Consider the following 21399-nt stretch of genomic DNA (forward strand, 5'->3'; position numbering starts at 1 on the left):
ATCCCAGAAAACAAGAGTTGGCTTCTAATTCTACTTAGTACTCACGCCATTGACATAAATTCCTGGTGGAACAATTAAGTGAAAGGCATATGAAATAGATTTGTTCAGAGATGTGTGGGAATGTGTTGAAAGGCAGAGTTGGCAAGATGTGTCGTTCTAGATGGTTTTTGTTGGGTTTATTTTTGGCCAGTCAAACGCTAAAATATTGATCTTTCGAGTGGAGCAGTTGATAGTATCATGGCTTAGTAATTGTTGCAAATAGTTTTCTGTATATAATGAGTGTGCGATTGTTGAGAGATAATTTCTTTGTTGGTGTCATTACTTTACAACAAGTTTGCTGTAAAAAATCAACTTGTTTTTGAGTGAATACAAGCAACCAAAATATTAGAATGTTATTTCACTGATGGACTCTTACTTGCCTATTATTTTCTCATCTTATTGAATGACTTATCTGATAAATATGGTATTAATGTAATGATGTTTGTGTTCTGGAAGTTATTCGATCTAATTCTCAATCTCTCGAGAGTGTTGTGTACTCTTGATAATAAAGCCTATCAACATCTTTAGTTTACTTCTCTAGTTTTTGGAATGTCAGCAAACCTATGTGTGCTTCAATCACCTCAGATGTTTTTGAAAATTTATTTTGTGCTGGGTTTCTTGAATGGTTCTTGTGCTACGTACCTTCTCCCAAAATTCCTTCCCAGACATATCACATGATATCATACACGTGTGACAGAAAGTGCTAGTTTGATCTACATTATGAAGTGACTAGTAATTTCTTTGCTAAGCATTAACTTTTCCTGGATGCTTATAGTGATTTGGAGAACCCATCAATGCTTACAAGTTACAACAAGTTGCACCTTATTTGGAATGAGGGAATTGGAGGGAAAGAAAGAGGAGGAATTCGGAGAGATATTTTGGATAGGAGGGATTTGAAAAGAAGGGATAAAGTCCAATTTTATTATATCCAAATCTCTCCAAGTGGAAAGATTCCTTGGAAAATGACTTTTCTATAATTCCCTCCTGTTGTTTTCCTCCTAAACAAACAAAGGAGACTTATCTATTATTCCCTTCCTTTCTTTTCCTTTCACTCCCTTCCCCTTTCCTTCCTTTCCTTTGCCTCCTAAATTTTTATCCAAGCTCAATGTTTCTGTTTTGGGGTTCTGAGCTCCTGGCAGCCTCCGTATGGGGTTATTGTTATGTTTCATTGCATGCTATCCCAAATGAAAAAAGGTGTTGTATATCTGCAACACTGATGAGATCCTGTAATGTTTTCTAATGTGTTTGGCACCTTTTCTTTTGGCTTTAAACCGACCTTTTCTTATCCCAGGTTGTATCACCACCAAGGAGCTCGGAACAGTGATGAGGTCCCTTGGTCAGAACCCAACTGAGGCAGAGCTTCAAGACATGATAAATGAGGTTGATGCTGATGGAAACGGTACCATCGACTTCCCAGAATTCCTCAACCTGATGGCCAGAAAGATGAAAGACACTGATTCCGAGGAAGAACTTAAAGAAGCTTTCCGTGTCTTCGACAAGGATCAAAACGGTTTCATCTCTGCTGCTGAGCTGCGCCATGTGATGACAAACCTAGGTGAAAAGCTCACCGATGAGGAAGTCGACGAGATGATCCGGGAAGCTGATGTTGATGGTGATGGCCAAATCAACTACGAGGAGTTCGTCAAAGTGATGATGGCCAAGTGATGAATTCCTGGTAAATGATGAAAAAAAAGATAAATTTGTAAAATGTTAGTGAATTATTATGAGACCTATATTGTTTTTTTTTTTCTTTAGTAATTTCTGATGCATAGAAACCAGACATTTTAGGTCATGTTGTGGATTTGTGATTGTGGTGATCTCTGTTTGGCAATTTCTGTAATGCTGTTTTTCTTGGTGACTGTTAACTTGTTCTTTCTGGTTTCTATTGTATCAGTATCCCTTTGGAGAATCAACTAATTCTGATAATTGATTCAGTTCTCGAAACACATTATTCTATGCATTTGAATTTTGACTGTAATCCTGTATGATATAATTGGCTCATTAGTTGTCTCACCAAATATTTAAAGGTGTTTAACAATTGGTTATTGTCTTTTGGTTGATTTAGTTGGTTGTTTAACCAGTTGGTACTTCGTAGGCTGTTTGTTCTGTTAAGTTAGTTGTATAAATCAGTTGTTATCGAAAATGTTTGTTAATGTTTGTTAAAAGTAGTTATATTGCCGCTTATTTGGGAAATAGTTTAAAAGTCAAATGACAGTAAAGAATGTCAAGAGCTACTTATAAATTGACTTATAAGTCAGTTTTTCAGTTAGTTGGTTACAGCAATTACCAAACAGAACAGATCAATAAGTCTTGAGTCAAACGCAAACTAATAAGCTGCTAAATAAAGTGTTTTTTTTATGAATAAAAATAAATCTAGTGCCAAATGCAAACTAAACTCAAACTAATAAATCTACAGAACAGATCAATAAGTCTAGAGTCAGAAAACTAATAACTCATTTTTTCAGTTGGTTACAATCAATTACCAAATCAGTTTGCAACATCTTTTTCCTAAATTAAGTGTTTTTTTTCTAAATAAAGTGATTTTCTTTCTAATTTAATTGTTATATTTTCTCCAAAATAGAAGTATTGTAACTCAAAAGGAATCAAGAAATAAATTCCTATCTACAAGATTTTTAGATGCATTTTTGTACCCTTACGCAAAGATGCGAAATATTATAAATGAAATTGAGCAATTCTTGTATGAAACCGATATGAACTTCAATGTTAGTGGGACAATTAAGTTTACTACATAGAGAAGACTAGTTAAGTGAAGTTTCATGTTCAATGATAAACATTATATCGATGAATGCAACCAGAGATTAAATCAATTTTAAGCTTGAGATGAAGAGACAGACGTTAGAACAAATAATGTTTAAAATAAGTTAAAATAAAATGTAGTATATGAAAAATCATTTAATTACAAAAGAACATAATGATCACAACAGAGATGTTGTAAAGTACATACGAATTAATAGTACTTAGATATAACATTATTGAATGATGCAAATACGGATTATGAAGCACAAGATACCAATCGATCTTCGCTTAAATAATCGCTCTCCTTAGAACTTAGTCTTCTCCTGTTTGAATTTGCCATGTGACAAATCAAAATAAACTTTTGAATGTTTTGTAGCAAATTTAAAAAGGTCGAAGAGTATTTTGAATGTGAATTCAACTCGTCTAAACTCGTATTTCAAGAAACATAATTAGGAGTGCTATTTTTTTAGTATTAGGAAAAAAACATAATAGAAGTGCTATATTTTAGTATTAGCAAATTTAAAAAAATCAAAGAGTATTAGGAAAAAAAGTTGAGAACAAAGCAGGAGGTTTAGCAGAAGGGAAGGATAATGAGCTCAATTGACAAAAGATTCCAAGATACATGGTTCATTACAATATGTCAAAGCAACTAGTCTATGGAGCTCCCTCTTGCGTAGACGAATGTGACAATTGCATAGAGACGAATTACATTACCAGAACGGGGCCACGCAAGAGTTAAACCGACCAAATTAAGGCACAAAATAAGACCGTCACCTTCTTCATAATCTCTTCAAGCTTTTCTTTCTAGCATCGATCTTCTTTTTCTCTACATGCGTTTTCAGCATACCACTCTTCTTTTCTGCTAAAGGTGCAGCTGATGACCCGGCTGCTCCACCCTCATTAGAGGGTGGAACGGAAGCAATGGCACCGTTAAGCTGATCTTGAAGGCTCGTTGCCTTGCTGCTAGCCGTTGATGGGGCAACGGGGGATGGTGATAGAGCACCACTACTCACTAACTTGTTCTTTGGATCGACAGTTTGAGCTGATGTTTTGTTTCGTTGATCAACGTTCAAAGCTGTGGTTGACTCTGAAATAGCTCCAGGCTTTATTTTAGATTTCGGCTTGGCGTGAATTCCTGTGTACAGTCTGACAAAATCAACAAACATTAATCAAATGCTGTTCTACTATAACCAACACTTTCTTCATTGAAAAAGAGCCCAAGTTTAATTCTTTTAGAGTTACTGTTTATAATTTTTTATTTTTCCTAATTGACTATATTTGCTATCCATTAAGACTGTCACCACTCACCGGGACCCCAGACCTAAGTCCGACTCGGATATAGTGTCTGACTTGGCTATTTTATGAAAATATTTCAATATTTAGAGCCAAAAATGAAACGACTAACGGCCTAAGCGTCATACCCACGTCCAAGTGCCAAGGGTCCCACACGGGTACTTGAGTATAGTGAAGAATCGGGTAACAAAGCATAAAGGTGTTCGCATTTCAAGGATACCCAACTCCTACGCTGTAGGTGTTAGCTGATCTTATTCTTCATCGAGAATCCTAAAACCAAAGGATGGAGGGAGGAAAATAAAAACTAGCTTACCTAGCAAGCCTCGCGTACTCCTCATAGTTTTCAAGAAGCATCTTGCCAGCTTGCTCATTCAAAGCCGACTCCGGGAAAGGTTCTATGAGTAAGCATCTTATAACCTGTTTTCCCAAAAACAAAGATGCAAAACGGAGAAGGATCATGACTATAAATACCCACAGAGATCATCCAAAATACAAATAGACAAGTGGAAGAAAAGAGAAGTCGGGAAATAGTATAGCACGTACTAAAAGAACATGTCGCAATCCTAGAGTGGGGTTCCAGTCCTTTTTCAAGGTGTTGACACAAATTTCACCGTTATTTGAGATATTTGGATGGAAAATTTTGGTAAGGAAATAACCTGCGAGTAACCAGAAAAGCCATGGTTATCCCTATCATACAAAATATTGGAAATATAATGCAAATACAAATAAAACAAACCGATTTGTATTTCCCTTGTGTGGATGGCAATGAAACTCCTTGCTTTGTAAATCACCAAATGGACACCATGAAGATAAGGTTGCGACAATCAAAGAAGTCGCTCGGAAACTTGATATCAGTAGAAGGCGTTCATGCACTTTCCTATTGTGATATTTCTCCCACAAAGGTGCTTGGGATGATAATTGAAATTCACAATGAGATACAATCTACACAACAAAATCCTAGCACAAGGAAATTGCAATAGTAAATACAAGTGTTGTAGTGAATTATGAACTTTGATGATATTAAGAGTTAATTACTCTCTCAATATTATCTCATGAAAGGAAGAACAAGAATAAGAGTATTCTTAAGAGAGAAATCATAAATCATATGAAATTGGGATGGAATGTCCCTTGTCATGCAACCTCTATTTATAGAGCTATGCATCAAACAATACCTCCTTTTGAAACAGAAGTGTTTCACCAAACAAAGCTTTTTCACCAAGCAAAGCTTATGAAACAATGTAATGTTTCACCAAGCAAAGCTTATGAAACAATGTAATGTTTCACTAAGCAAAGCTTATGAAACAAAGTAATGTTTCATCAAATTCTTTGAGGCATTTAATTTGGACTTATAATATATTTATTTAGTCCCACTACTATACTAGGTATGTAGTATATACAAATCTTGGTCTATATACTCTAAATGTTCAACAATCCTCCCCCATTTAGAGTATAAGAAACCTCCTTCTTCCTTTACACATTAAGTATATAATTCCGTTTCATGCATCAACGCTAATGTCCCTACGGATTGAATTAACGCCTAGTATAAAACACTTCACAAGCGATCGAACTAGAATGATGTCCCTACGGATTGAATCAACTAGCCCATCGAACCACTTGAAGGTTAAATACGCACAAAACCAATAACACATTGTCATTTACCTTGACACATTATATAGGGCCGTGTCCATATCTATTCATAAGTTTATCATAGTCGGATATGCCAATCTTGACTACTTGAAGCGGCCAAAACTTCAAACTTATATAGGTAGGTTCTCACTACGCAAAACATATCCCCGTGATAGGATACCACCAAGAGCTCTTCAACCCTTGACCTTGAGAACTTAAGCGACTACCTTGTCATCACGATCTAAAGCAACTATGGGTCATTCATCCTTGTTGCTTTCAAAGACTTTAAAGGACTTTACCACATTGAATTCAAGACACAATGCTACTTGTGTGTGAATTGGGACTTTCCTTTAAACTTTATTGACATAAACCGATCTCAATTGACGCTTGTTCAATTGAAACCTTACTCATGGCTTTAGTGAAAAAATCCGCCAAATTGAACTTGGTGTTCACATAGTCAAGAGTTATGACCCCATGAATGATAAGATCTTGCACTAGACTATGTCTTAGAGCAATGTGACTCGACTTACCATTATACACTTGACTATAAGCTCTTCCCAAAGCCGTTGTGCAATCCGAATAAATTGCCACCGGTGAAATTGGCTTTGGCAACAAAGGTATCTCAAACATGAGATTCCTTAACCACTCCGCTTCATTTGCCGCCGAAGCAAGTGCAATGAATTCCGCAGACATAGTGAAATCTGCTATTACCATTTGTTTCTTGGAAGCCCATGAAATGGCACCTCCCCCATAAACAAACACCCAACCACTAGTTGAAGAATTATCCTCTTCATTTGTGATCTAACTAGCATCGGAATAACCTTCCAAAATAGGAGGTTCACCACTATAAGTTATACCATAATTTATGGTTCCTTTCAAGTATCGTAATACTCTCCTTATCGCCAACCAATGTTGGGGACCCGGGTTACTGGTAAATCTACTCAATTACCAACCGCAAATGCTATGTCCGGCCTTGTACATGTCATAGCATACATCAAAGATCCAATAATCTTTGCATACTCTAATTGAGAAATTGGTTTTCCGGTATGCTTGGTAAATTTCATACCTTGCTCCATGGGACTTGAGATTGGTGTCGAATCTTGCAATTTTAAACCTATTAAGCACTTTATCAATGTAATGAGATTAACTAAGCTTAATATGACCACCATCTCTTTTGATCTTTATGCCTAAGATCACATCGACCTCCCCCATATCCTTCATTTGGAAGGATTTAGACAAAAATTCTTTGTCTCTTGGATATGTACTATACTAGTACCAAAGATGAGTATGTCATCCACGTATAAGCAAATGATAACTCCATTGCCATGGTTATCAAATTTGCTATAAACGCATTTATCCGCTTGATTCAACTTGAATCCAAAGGACAATATAGTTTCATCAAACTTTTGATGTCATTGTTTTGGTACTTGTTTAAGTCCATATAGTGACTTAACAAGTTTACAAACCTTATTTTCTTGTCCTTTCAAAACAAACCCTTCGGGTTGTTTCATGTAAATTTCCTCATCTACCTCACCGTATAAGAATGCGGTTTTCACATCCATTTGATAGACCTCTAGATGATAAATTGTAGCCAACGCTACCAACAACCTAATGGTGGTTATTCTTGCAACTGGTGCATATGTATCAAAATGATCAATACCAAGCTTTTGTCTAAAGCCCTGTGCCACTAAACGGGCCTTGAACTTATCAATGAATCCATCAATTTTCATCTTCTTGCGAAAGATCCACTTGCAACCAATTGGTTTACAAGTCGGTGGGAGATCTACTAATACCCAAGTATTATTCCCCATGATGGATTGCATCTCATCATCTATTGCCTCTTTCAAAAAGGCACTATCTTGTGATGCCATAGCATCACTAAAAGTCAAATGGATCTCCTTCCACATTAAATAAATATGGAACACTCGAAGTAATCATTATTCTAGTACCTTTGACCAATCATCAAATTTCTTAGTGCGCATTTTTTCTTAAAAATGACTTTTTATTAAACATCTCAAACAAGAGATTAATGACTTTTTATTAAACATCTCAAACAAGAGATAATTTAATCTTTTTTTTTGTCTAAAACTAAGACAAATGTTTGTAGATAAAATATTATCTTTATTAGTTTACACTTGGAAGTTTAAAATTACCTCCCTTATTTGTAAACATTCAATCACAAATAGAAATGACAATTCTTTGTGATCCAATTCAAAATTGAATTTCATACATATAATTATGTATAATTCGAAAAAATTTCTTACATTATTACAAACTAGTAATAATAAATAAATTATTAAACATTATGGAATTTATTTGCCATAATATATATTTTATGCTTAAGGCATAAAATACATTATCATACCCCTTGATAATTCACATGTCTTAAAGGACACAATTTTATAAGTAAATACTTATAAATAGTAATCACTTTATAGTTTTTTAAAATAAATCAACTTGTCACATATAATTTATGAATAAATTATATACAATCCATTTACTTATATGGATCAAATAAACATACCAAAAATATTATTACAAACTAGTAATAATAATTTGATTTATAAACATTATGGAATTTTAATCACCATAAAACATAATTTGCAAAATCTATGCAAATTAATTTATTCTCTTAAATAGAATAACATTTATTTCATAACTATTTTCATAAGTAATGATGAAACAACCACTTACTTATAATTTCAACATTGTTGAATTGTACATAATAATTTAAATGTAATTATTATAATAATGGTCCAACCATATTAAATTTAAATTTAATATGTGTTCATATACACAAATATGTATATCCATATGACATAAAAATTCTACCCCTTAATCTTCGTTATAATATAACTAGATTGACTTGGGTAATTACATAACTCATTTGAGTATTTCAATATAAATCATTACCCCTTTTATTTCTATAAGGAACTTGGGTAATAAAAAAAAATATGTCACTTTAATTTTGTCTCATCATGAAAAACTTGACAAAAAGTCAATAAATTTATCATTTACTTATAGGTAGTTATTCAAAAATAACTACCATAACTAACCCCAAAAATGGTTACATCAATAAAATTGATACTTTATTTCATAATTAACAATAAAATAAAACAATTACAAATCAACAAACTGAAATTAATCGAAAGTATGCTAAACAATATTATCATACCTTTGTTTATGATGCTATATGACATACATCAATTATCAACATGATAAAACAAAATTAATCACTTTCTTTAAACATGCCTCATGAAGAAATAATTCCATCAAGTATAGAACATAATCATACTTTAATCAATCAATATCCGATAAAACACATACTTAATGTATACTTGGCAATTTTAATTTATATATAATATATAAATCCTAACATTGTAGTACTTTTATTCCATACTACAAAATTTCATTACCTTATTAACCATGATGATCACATGAATAAATTTCTATTCTCTTTTCTTAATTAATTATTAAGAAAAATAACACTTTATGATTTTCATCATAAATTTTTATCATCAAAATAACACATACCCACTTCTCTAGATCATATCTTTGTAAAATACTATTACCCACATGTTTTACTTCAAATTAAAATTTGAACACATGTATATGATCATCCAAAAGAAGATTTAAATGTATGTAAAAAAAAATTTTTTCACAAATTTAAACACAAAATATCAAATATAATTTATGATTATTAAATCTCAAGAAAAACTTACTTGTTTTTCATGATACTTCTTACTAAAGATACCCATGAAAATAAATATTTCATTTGCCATCATCAGAACTTCATGCCGAAATAATTGTCCAACTTGATGAAAAATTTTAACGAGATCCTTAACGCTTGCCATCTTTGAAAAATTATCACAATAGATTATTGGAAATATAATGCAAATACAAATAAAACAAACCGATTTGTATTTCCCTTGTGTGGATGGCAATGAAACTCCTTGCTTTGTAAATCACCAAATGGACACCATGAAGATAAGGTTGCGACAATCAAAGAAGTCGCTCGGAAACTTGATATCAGTAGAAGGCGTTCATGCACTTTCCTATTGTGATATTTCTCCCACAAAGGTGCTTGGGATGATAATTGAAATTCACAATGAGATACAATCTACACAACAAAATCCTAGCACAAGGAAATTGCAATAGTAAATACAAGTGTTGTAGTGAATTATGAACTTTGATGATATTAAGAGTTAATTACTCTCTCAATATTATCTCATGAAAGGAAGAACAAGAATAAGAGTATTCTTAAGAGAGAAATCATAAATCATATGAAATTGGGATGGAATGTCCCTTGTCATGCAACCTCTATTTATAGAGCTATGCATCAAACAATACCTCCTTTTGAAACAGAAGTGTTTCACCAAACAAAGCTTTTTCACCAAGCAAAGCTTATGAAACAATGTAATGTTTCACCAAGCAAAGCTTATGAAACAATGTAATGTTTCACTAAGCAAAGCTTATGAAACAAAGTAATGTTTCATCAAATTCTTTGAGGCATTTAATTTGGACTTATAATATATTTATTTAGTCCCACTACTATACTAGGTATGTAGTATATACAAATCTTGGTCTATATACTCTAAATGTTCAACACAAAACAACACGACTACACAGTAGAAACCTTTTTTTTCTGAGTTTCTTTATCCTAACAGCCAACAATATTTTTAGATAATACTTCTATAACACAGGCAGGTTTGTAGAACATTTAGTCACCACTCACCACTACAATGTAGAAGCCTTGGCTCCCGTGGAAGCATGTCATCAAAATAACGGTATGAATCTGATGGTTAGACTTAGGAAGCACATCACTTCTTACAGGAATCATCAAAGCCAAAGCCTTAAAATCCCAACAATATGGGTCAATTACATGAAGTAAAACATTTCTAATGTGAGAAAGTGTCACACAGCGCAGAAATATGGTTTTGATAGCAGTAAAGAAACATATTTCACAGTCAATGTAGCCTATATTTCGGTCACGGTAACTCAAAAACCTTTACGATACGCTTGGGATACAGTGATGCGGCCTTGTTTTTGCACTGTGAATTTGTCACTATCAATGATTATAGTATTATACCATCAATAACGATCATCAGATGAAAAAGGAAACCATACCATTATCAATACTAAAACTATACAAAGTGAAACATACTTCTTTATAAAAAATTACAACCAAAAAAGAAAAAATAATCACCTTTGGGAGGAGTATGGGGGAAGTCGCTTGATAAGATCAATTTCATGCGGAAAACACCATTTTCGTATGGGGTCCCAGCTGCAATTTCAGACACGACGATTACTCAAGAAATCATTGGAGCTTAACTTACTAATATGGAATCTTTAAAAGCCCATAAACTTCCGACACTGCGAATCAATAAATACCAACACGGGAGTAAAACCCATTCCGAGCACTCATCTCCTGGAGAGAGAGAGAGAGAGAGAGAAAACACACCTGGACCATCTATATCAGCAAAAATAGTTGTAAAATCATCATCATTAACGCCCACTTTGATTCCTTTCGGAGGTGTTTCATCAAGATTTTTTAACTCTTTTGCAAGCTGCCTAATAACATTTGGTGGAAGATTTTCATTTGTCGCCTGCAGTAACAAAATAATAATAATGATCACTGGTCGAACTTAGGAAAGATTATGAATCTTCCAAATACTTATGCATCAAATCAAAATGATACTCCAGAGATACTACAGAATCTCGACACAAAATAAATTACAGAGCAAGCAGGATTTTATTTCCACCATCAATTGTCATTACCGGGTCCACCTATATACAATCAAATAAAGCAACCAAAACATAAAGTGACCTCTTCAAAAGGTGTCTAATATTTATACATAGGTAAAGTTTAATTCTACAAAAAGCAAGCTCGTATGAAGTGCAAAACATATCCCAGAAAACAAGAGTTGGCTTCTAATTCTACTTAGTACTCACGCCATTGACATAAATTCCTCGAATCAACCAAATACGTAATCGCCGTTCCCATAAGTGCATATTAAGCTAGATAAAATCCTTCAAAAGTGCAAAACATGAATCCCCATAAAATCTGTGATGTAGCTTTTACTTTTACTTTTACATCCCATAGCACACCACACTTCTAACATAAATTCCTAAAAAATATCATTCCCTTAAACTTAAATCAACCAAACATGTAAAACTGTTTACCCCAAGTCCATAAACAGCTAAGAAATTCCCTTTAAAAATGACTTATTCTTTGTAAGATACTTCAAGAAATTAATGTCTAATTACTTCAAGAAATTCCCTTTAAAAATTGATTGATTGAAATTGACATGAACAAAAATAAAAAGTACAAATGGAGCTAAAATTACACAGAGAATATTTCTACTCTTATGTGTATAGGTGCATGTATATTTTACAGACATGTTTATGCTCTTTTTCATTTATATCTACCCATAAACAACTCTAGTATAAAAGGCCAAAGAAAATGATCCATTAATTTTGATAAGGTTTTATTTTAGTGCATAGCTTCACACTATCTTTCTTATTAATCTCGTGTAATTTTAATAAAATATAAAATATATAAAATATTAAAAGTGATTGTAAATCATTTTCCAACAAAAATTTTTAATAGAAAAGGGAAATTATTAAGGTGGGTCGAGTGGTTTAGCTCTTGGTACTTATGAGGGAGTTTGGTGTATATTCTGCAGACAACCAAATATAAAAATAGTTGTAGTATTTCTTTCTAAAAATTTATCCACATTACTATAACAATAGACAATTTTAATTTATTTGTTCTATCTGTTTAAATTAGAATATTTGTAATTGTAAAAAAGTGTATTTTATCTAAATATCCTTGTTTGGTTTACAAAATCACAAATTTATTCATAATAATTCTTACAAAAATCACGATTCTTATTTGGTTTTGGATTTATTAAATGCTCTCATCCTCTCAAACTAAGTTTTAGAAAACTTTTCTTTTATCTTACGCGCTCACTCTTCAACTTTCCGACCTTTGTTATTATTTTGTTATTTTTCTTTCATTATCATATATAATCAAATGCCTCTATAATTTTTATATTCTTAAAATTCACATTTTTATTTTTATATTAAGACTCTATTTATAGCTTAAAAAGTTACTAATATTTGAAAATAACGAACAAGAAAAAATCTAGAATTCATTGTTAATACATTTATAGTTTTCATAATTTAAAATTTTCACTACGACTTAATATATTTTCTTTCAAATTTTGTCTCCTTTATGTCTCATATACAAACATTAAAGACGGAGAAAGTAAAAAATATAATTTTAGGACTTCTTTTTCTGTTGCAACATAATTAATGTTAATCAATGTAGCAATTATGATCTAATTAAAGGCATCTAATTATTTGCGTTTGTTGTATTAGGTTACTAGTTGATATATGGTGTATAAAAGACATAAAACTTTTAATTGAATTAGCTTTTTGACACAGTATGAAAAACCTATATAACATATATAAAATAATTTTCCTTTATAGTTAAAAAATTATATCAATTTTTATGATTATACTCTAGAAGATGAGAGGTTTTTCAAAATTCACTTTTGTTAGGATTGATATTATGTTGATTGGTTGTCCGCATCCTAATTAAGTGTGTCGTTAACAATAACTTTACACTTTAGAAGTGCGGAATATGAAGTTGGACAAAACACAATAATTTAAGGAGTTTAGCTCAAATCTACGTCTTCAGCATTAAGCTCCTTAAACCTTAAGGGTTTTTCAATTTTGTCATTTCCGTTTATTTACTAAACCTATCTAAAAAAAGATACACTTATCTTATAAACGCTAACTATCAACACCCAGCAAAACACCTCTTACAAATAAATGAAACATAAAAACCAACCTTGAAGAGCAAAGGAATAACATTGTATGAATGAATTTCTTAAAAACAAAGATGTGTTTTGCTTTCTTGATTTTAAGACTTCATTATATATAGGAAAAAAATGAATGTAGTCATTGGAGAGTACTTTGCCTAATTAGTGAACATCTTCTTGATCTTCAAAGTTCATGATTATCCCTTATGAACTTACCAACAATAAATAGGAGCAAGTTGAAAGATGCACTTGGTTATAGAGAGGAAGGATGAAATAAGCCACAATTGCCTTAATTCAAATATTTAGTGCTATGTATAAAGAGGGCATATGTTGCATCGGTAAAACTTAAAGGTACGATATAATATATAACTGGTAACATATCCTAGGACTTTAATAATCATTAGCTAAAAATTTTTGTTAAATTGGTTTTTTTATATGATATCAGAAACTAACATGACAAAAATTACTTTTCTTCGTTAAATACTCTTTTTGTTTCATTTAATGTTTATATATTTTATTTTCACGGTTTTCAAAGCATAACTTGAGTCTCAATATCTATAACTTAAAAAATATATTTCACAAAAAAACTATAAAATAGACCCTTCTATTCACTATTATGGTCCTATATGTAATCTTGTTTGCTTCGTCATATGAACTTTATGAATATTAACTTTTTATAATTTTTACTCAAATACAATCAGTGATATTTAAGATTGAAATAATGCATTGACAAATGTTCCAAAATCAAATAATACTTTGCCGAAAATTATAACGTTTTAAAAATAATCACCTGCATAATTAATTGTTATCTAAATGATATATACTTTGCCGAAAATTTATATTTTTTTAAAGTAATATTTTAGCCATACTAAAATACCGATAACTATGCTATCCGGTACACATTCTTTATCTTATAAATATTAGCATTGTTTGTTGATTTTATGGAAAAATGAGTTTATGATTATATCTCATACACACATAAAAAATAAATTTTTAACCCCTTATTTGTATAATTGATTTCTCATAATTTTATAGCCTAAAATAAGTATTAAACACTTAAAAATATAATAAAAGCTATGCTTAAGGTATGGAGAGGGCACAACAACGATGATGGACCATACCTTTATCAAAGGAATTAAGTTGCGATCAAAGAGACCCTCAATTCGAAAAAAGGCCCAAAAAAAGCAATAAAATTTATACAAACTAATAGTTAAAACCTCTTAATTTCAACAGTTTTCAATTTTAGAAAAAAGTTTTAAAAAGAAGACATTTAATATTTTTTTCAGAAGAAACTCTTCCTAGTAGTCAAGAGTTTCTCACGAAGACTTGAAGAGAGTTAGGAGGAATTCACATCATCACGTGGAGCAAACTCCTTAAAATAAGTAGGTGGTAACTCACTAGTCACTAACTGTTAGGTAAAAAAATAGTTTTACTTCATCTTAATTTGCATTATTTGTCGTATTTTGTATTATTTTTTTATTTTGAAATAGAAATATTACTTTTTTTAATCTTATCAATACATTTTAACTTTCTTTTAATTTTGTCTTTACAATTCGACCTTTCTTTTCATTTATTATCAAATATTTTTATTTTTTTTAAAAATACCTAATTTTTTCTTGGATGCTAATTGAAGGGAACAAACTAGTATAAAAGAAAGTAACATTATGCTATTTTTTTCATGAAATTATTCTTACTCTTACACTACTAAGTAAAAAAATTAATAAAAAATGACTAGTTATGAAAGAAAGAAGATGAAGATTCTTTGTCTCCATGGATTCAGAACAAGTGGAAGCTTCCTCAAGAAACAAATCAACAAATGGGATCCTTCTATTTTTGAAAATTTCGATTTGGTACTTTTATTCTTTCTAGTGAAGTGTACTTATCCATAATAACCAAATAGATGTAGGTATATGAGATTCAATCTCTACATAGGAATGCAAACGGGGCGGGGCGGGGATTGGAATTCCCATCTCCATTCCTATCTGTTAATGTAATATCTATCCTCGTCTTCATTCCCGCGACGGGTATAATTTTTTTCCCTGTCCCCTCCCCAATGGGTTTGTATCTAAAATCATCCCCGCCCCACCACCCATCTGGGTATCCATCCCCGTCTAATACCCATTTTTCCCGCCCCACCACCCGTCAAATCCCCGCTTAATACTCATCTGTGCCACATATTTATATTCCATCATTTGAGCCTTAAAACTCATAATACATATCCAAACTCCAAAGTCTCAAACAAACACACATCCAAAGTCTCAAACAATTACGTATCCAAATTCTCAAACAAACACATATCCACAGTCTCAAACAAATATACATGTCTAAAACAAAAGTATTTCAACATCAAATCAAAATCATCCAAAGTAAATCAATCCAAAGTCCGAAAATTTATACATATCTTGAGGCGAGGCGAGGAGGGGATGGGGCGGGTATCACCTAAAACCCATCTCCATCCCCATCCCCGCGGTGGGTATGAAATTTATACCTGTACCCGCCCCATGACCCATCAAACCGGGACCCATCGGGGCGGGGATGGGGCGGGTCTCCTATTAGACCCGCCCCGCTTGCATCCCTATCTCTACATCTCCATAAAACTTAACCTAAGATTTATAGTCAACTTGATAAGAGACTACGTGTTCAAATCTCATTTACACTTTTAGTCCAAAAAACTCTCATATGAGTTACGTTAGAGTATAAAACATATTTTAGAGCCGCAACCATCAACTTAAATTTTAATTAGGTGATTGCTCAATTAACCTGTTTACAATGATTTAAAGTATTTTCCCACAAAAATTTATAAAAGATTAGGTTTTTTTTTTTTTTACAGCTTTATTTGAAGATAATATAGGACAAATTTTTTAAATAAATTCACCCCTATATGATAAACAAAAAAAGAATTGATAATAATTTTCCCGAGAATTTAGCTTTACATTGTAAACAATATTATTATCCAAATACGAGCTTTAACAGCTACGACTAACGCAAGTCTTGTATAGTGTTGGCTACAGCAGTTCATAAGCAACTTAGATATCCAAGTAATTTAATGTTAAGAGGAAAATTCCGGTAAAAGCTTACAATTCTTGCATTGAAAACATTGCAAAGCTGCGGGGCTTGATAAATGGAACCATCCAACACATAATACGTCAACATTGGCGTAACCTTCTCAGGACTATCCCTCTTTTGCTTACGAATAACGAACAAGTTTGGTTCTATAACTTCATTTAGCAAGTACTCAAGGCCTGTCATCTTCCTGTATCACGACCAACCATAATATTTAACGGCTACCGAAAAACCATAAATGTAACACAAGAAAGGTAAGAGACTATCTCGGTGGAAAACATATGGCAAAATGAATCTCGCAACACGTTCCAATCCCTGAGAGGGAGAAAGCCCATCAAAACCAGATGTTACTCACTAACAGCGGTTATATGAGTTCTCCTATAGTAAGCTTAATCCTAGAATATCAGTAATGGCATAATATTTGGAACTTTTATGGGTATGGGTTGCCGCATTCCTTCCCTCCCAAGACCCTCACCATAGTATTCCTATGGGCCGGATACATTTGTTATGATGACGATGAAGATGCATAATATTTGGAATTTTTAATAGCAACCCAAATAGGCAAAATTGTATCCACAAGAATCTATCTATGATGCAAACCAGAAACGATAAATAAATTTCAATCATGGAAATACAGAATTATAGACATACCAACCAAAATTCAAGCATCAAATATTCAACAAATATCATAAAGTTGTATCTTTTGTAAGCATAAAAGCTAAAAATTAAGCATAAAACATCAGAAAAATCGTAAAGTTGCATTCTTTTGCCAAATTAAAAAGAAGAAACTATCTGATTCCAAACAATAAACAAAACACTAAAAAAGTTACATACAATAAGCACTTACTGCAAAATATAAACAAAAATTCATACAATACCCACTTAACCACATCAAAATTAAGCAGAAATCTTCAAATAAAGTCGTAAATTTTGATTCTTGAGTAAATTTAAAAAGAGAAACCTAAAAAAGCAAATGGGAAATAGAAAAATCAAAGCAGGGGGAAAAGTTTGAGATTTTCTTACGAAAGATGAGAAAGGTCAAGAGGGTGAATGGAATTCATCCTCAATTGTTCATTGTTGCAAGTCCGATCATAAAACGGTGACAAAGCGAAGTAATCGAAAACAAGGTTACGATCAAGAGGGTAAGTGTTGAGCCATAGTTGATCTCTGAAGCTTATTCCGGTCATATCGGTTCCCGGAGGCGGCGGTAACGGCGGAAGATTTCCGTCTAAATTAGGGTTTCCTGGCATCGGTGTTGCTGTCATTTATTATCAATTGTTGAATTACTGGATTGCTAAGGGAAATTGGAAGAGTGTGAGTATGAATTGAATTGGAAAAGGGATGATTATAGCTGGGATTTGGGATGTTGTTGTTCAATTGGGTTTTTGAGATTCAAGTGTGGACACTGATTTTTACTCACTGTTTCAGACTTGAATGGGAATTGCGTGAGTTGAGATGAGAATTTAAAAAAAATGTCAAATGAGTTTTGTTTTGTAAAATTTTAGAATGAAATGAGATTTAATAAAAATAGTTATAAAGTTACTAATATTCTCTTATTATTAATTTTATTTTTATTTGTTAATAGTAAAATTATTATTTTTAAACAAATCTAAGTCTCATTCTAAATATCCTTCTACCTTCTAGGACATTAAAATGTAAGACTCGAAAAGTTGAGATTTGAAAATCTCATATCCATTCCTCGTAGACAAAGACGATACTTTATTTAATTCAAGTCTCAACCCTCAAGTCTTAACCCTCAAGTCTCAACCCTATTCCCTCCTACCAAACACCTTTAATTTTCACTTTGCATCTCTAGTTGCTGATTTTATCTAACCAATCGGTCTGAGCCAGTGCGGCATGAGCACTGCTTGCTCATGACTCGACAGGACACGCTGTGGCTTGTCATAGCACATGCAAAGTTGGACTCAATGCTTTATTTTCGTTCTAGTTGATCTTGATTCGACATTAGAAGTATATTAATTTTTCCGGCACTATTCGTGATGGCCCACTCCTACACGACGCCCATATCTACTCGCTCGTGTTAATGTAAAAAATTTACCGTTTTACTCTTTAAAATACCTTTTTTGTGTCTTTGAACATAATGGTAAATAAGATATTTGATTTTGCTTACTTGAATTAAGGAAATTTATTCTTACTTGTTATCGTAGTTTTCTTTTATCAAAAATAAACTTAGTGATTTAAATCTATTTTACTTTTGTTCATTGAATCAAAATTTATTTTATTTTATATACATCATTGCAATCAGCCAGTCACAAACATTTATTATTAGTACACTTGTTTGTTTAACACCATAGCCTATACTTGGAATGACCATCATTTTTCAAAGTGTAAATATTAATTTTTTTTAATAACACCATAGCCTAATTTTTTTTAATAACGACATCTAAATCAGAGATAAAAATTAACAAGTACATAACAATTTTAACCAGAGATAATTTAAAATTAACAAAACTACGATCGTTGTATATGAGATCTGACAATTCTGAATATACTCTTTCACATCGCTCTTTGACACAACCTTCTACGAGGAGGTCGTCCGATCTATTGTAGTCTTGAGATAGAATTGATTTTGATGTAGTTGATGGTAATTGCAATTTTGGTGTATGCTGCATTATTGCATTAATCTCTACCAATAAATCAATTACAAACCAAACTTTATAATTCCAAACTCTCATGAAGGGAGAGATCAAAACCCAATATATGGGCAGAATCAACCCAATGAATGGGTAGAACAACTCTCCTGTAGGGAGAGGACAAATATTATTCTAATAATATTTAAAAAGCTTAAAACGGATAAATTTAGGGGCTTACCATCAACCAAAAGAATAAATTTGTGGATGAAATTAAAAGAAAATGAGTAAGACCATTATAAAAAAAGAGTACAACGTAATTAAGTGAAGAAACTAAAATGAAATGAACAAACTAAAATGAAATGTGATATTTCATAGGGATTAGGGACATGAGATATTAACTACCAAAACTTATTAACAAAATTTTGTAGCTTGTGATTAAGAATTTTAACTAGTTGAGAAGAGGAGGTAAACCAACTAATGCAACATTAGCAACATTATTATTTATTAACGACAAACATAAAAATAGGAGGCAAATAGACTGTATATAGGTAATTCTATAGTGGTTGACTTTTAAAGTCTATTGTCACAATTATTGAATCTTCACCGCTTATTTTCTAAGATAAAATTTGACTCATTTGATTTTTTTAATTAATAGTATGATTTACCTGAAAAATAATAAAAAAAGATTTCAAATGATTTCCAAAACGTATATTTTTTAACAAAAAATAGTAAATACTTTTTAGTTGTCATTAAAGTTTCAAACTTAAAGTTTTATATATGTTGATACAACTGGAATTAAGTGGCGAGCCGAGACATGTTTTAATTATGTAAGTCTTGTATTGATATCTATGACGGCTATGTTGACGTTAACGGGAGGTGACGAAAGAGGAAGCGGCAGCGAAAATGGCAGCTGCGGTAACTAAGCATTGGCTTTTGGTAAGATGGTGGTACTGCTTAGGAAAATGAGGCATGTTGTAAGCGAAAGATCAAGAGGAGTTTTTTTTTTTTTTTTTTCTTTGGATGCCATTTTATTAAGATATGATTTGTATGAGGATTTTGGTTTTGTTTTTGTAATTTGGTTTAAAGTTGTGTGGGGGAATGAGGGATGTACGCGGAGTTGTGGGAAAAAACCGAGGCAACACAACACAAAAGTTAGAAAGCTCGAACGTGGCACTATATAGACTCAGTGTCGTTTCTGACAAATTTTGGGCCCTAGGCGAAAAATAAAAAAAGCTCTTAGTTAGATCCATACTAGATGCTACTTATGCAAATACTAATTTAATTATAAGGATTAACTCAATTTAGATCCCTTTATGAGTTGGGCTCTAGGTGGTTGCACCTTAAAACTACCCTCAGGAATGACCCTGCATAGAGTGCTCATTTGGTCTTGCACTCATCAAATGACTTGTTCCAATAATCTTTCTTAAGATTTTCGTTCTTCTTACTATAGCTGTAAGTCACACTTTTTTTGTTCCTACTTGACTTACTAAATAAAGCATCATTGGTCGTCTCGTTGAACACCTTTTGTGCAAATTTGTAATCAATAAGGTCTATTCATGTTAAAGTTGGCCTTTAATTTATAATATTCTCACTAGCCAATGTGTCTCAACTGTTATAATAAAGTGTCTCTAAGATGTTTGTAAGAAGGGAATTGAACATAAAACGAATATGACCAAGTCTTTATCCTCAATATAACCACAATGCAAAACTATGGAGTAAAACTCATCAAGACGAGATTTCATAGTCTTACTCACTAGTGGAAAAAAACGTATTTGTTGCTTATCATTTGCTGCGGTTTTTGTATTTACGCAGCAATAAATAGGAAAAACAAATCAAAAAAAAACCGTTAAGTGCTGCGGTTTTAGGCCTTGACCGCAGCAAATACTCGCGTGCAGCTTTAATTGCTGCGGTTTGTTACTTGCCCGCAACAAATATGTCTTCCAATTGCTACGGTTAATTGAATGCCCACAGCAAATACCCATTTCAAGCTTTTCTATTTTGCAGGAAACGCACTAATTGCTGCGGTTAACATTTGCCCGCAGCAAATAACCGTTGGAATAATTAAAATAAACCCGCCATTTCAGAAACTCGACTACGTATACACAGAACACTTTGCTTTTAAACGTTATAACCTCTCAAACCCATTGAAAAAACGCTTTATCTTCATCTTCATCTGCTTCGTTCCTCTTCTTCATCTT

The 21399-nt window shown here is 32.4% G+C and overlaps 2 protein-coding genes across 2 annotated transcripts; one reads left to right on the forward strand and one right to left on the reverse strand.

Annotated features, from left to right (window-relative positions):
• The first annotated feature begins 772 nt into the window (after nt 1–772).
• LOC130799991 (calmodulin-2/4) lies at nt 773–2077 on the forward strand. The gene is made up of 2 exons (XM_057663314.1): nt 773–1233; nt 1331–2077. The coding sequence occupies exons 1-2, from the start codon at nt 1200–1202 to the stop codon at nt 1702–1704; spliced, it is 408 nt and encodes a 135-aa protein (XP_057519297.1). The 5' UTR covers nt 773–1199; the 3' UTR covers nt 1705–2077.
• Nucleotides 2078–3366: 1289 nt separating this feature from the next.
• Nucleotides 3367–18074, reverse strand: LOC130799974 (ubiquitin-conjugating enzyme E2 22-like). Its single transcript, XM_057663290.1, has 7 exons — nt 17631–18074; nt 16623–16797; nt 11177–11321; nt 10922–10999; nt 4633–4745; nt 4403–4506; nt 3367–3942 (listed from the first exon to the last, which is right to left on the reverse strand). The coding sequence occupies exons 1-7, from the start codon at nt 17870–17872 to the stop codon at nt 3576–3578; spliced, it is 1224 nt and encodes a 407-aa protein (XP_057519273.1). The 5' UTR covers nt 17873–18074; the 3' UTR covers nt 3367–3575.
• Between the last annotated feature and the right edge of the window lie 3325 nt (nt 18075–21399).

The sequence above is a fragment of the Amaranthus tricolor genome, chromosome 1, assembly GCF_026212465.1.
Source record: "Amaranthus tricolor cultivar Red isolate AtriRed21 chromosome 1, ASM2621246v1, whole genome shotgun sequence".
In the NCBI taxonomy this organism is placed as follows: Eukaryota; Viridiplantae; Streptophyta; class Magnoliopsida; order Caryophyllales; family Amaranthaceae; genus Amaranthus; species Amaranthus tricolor.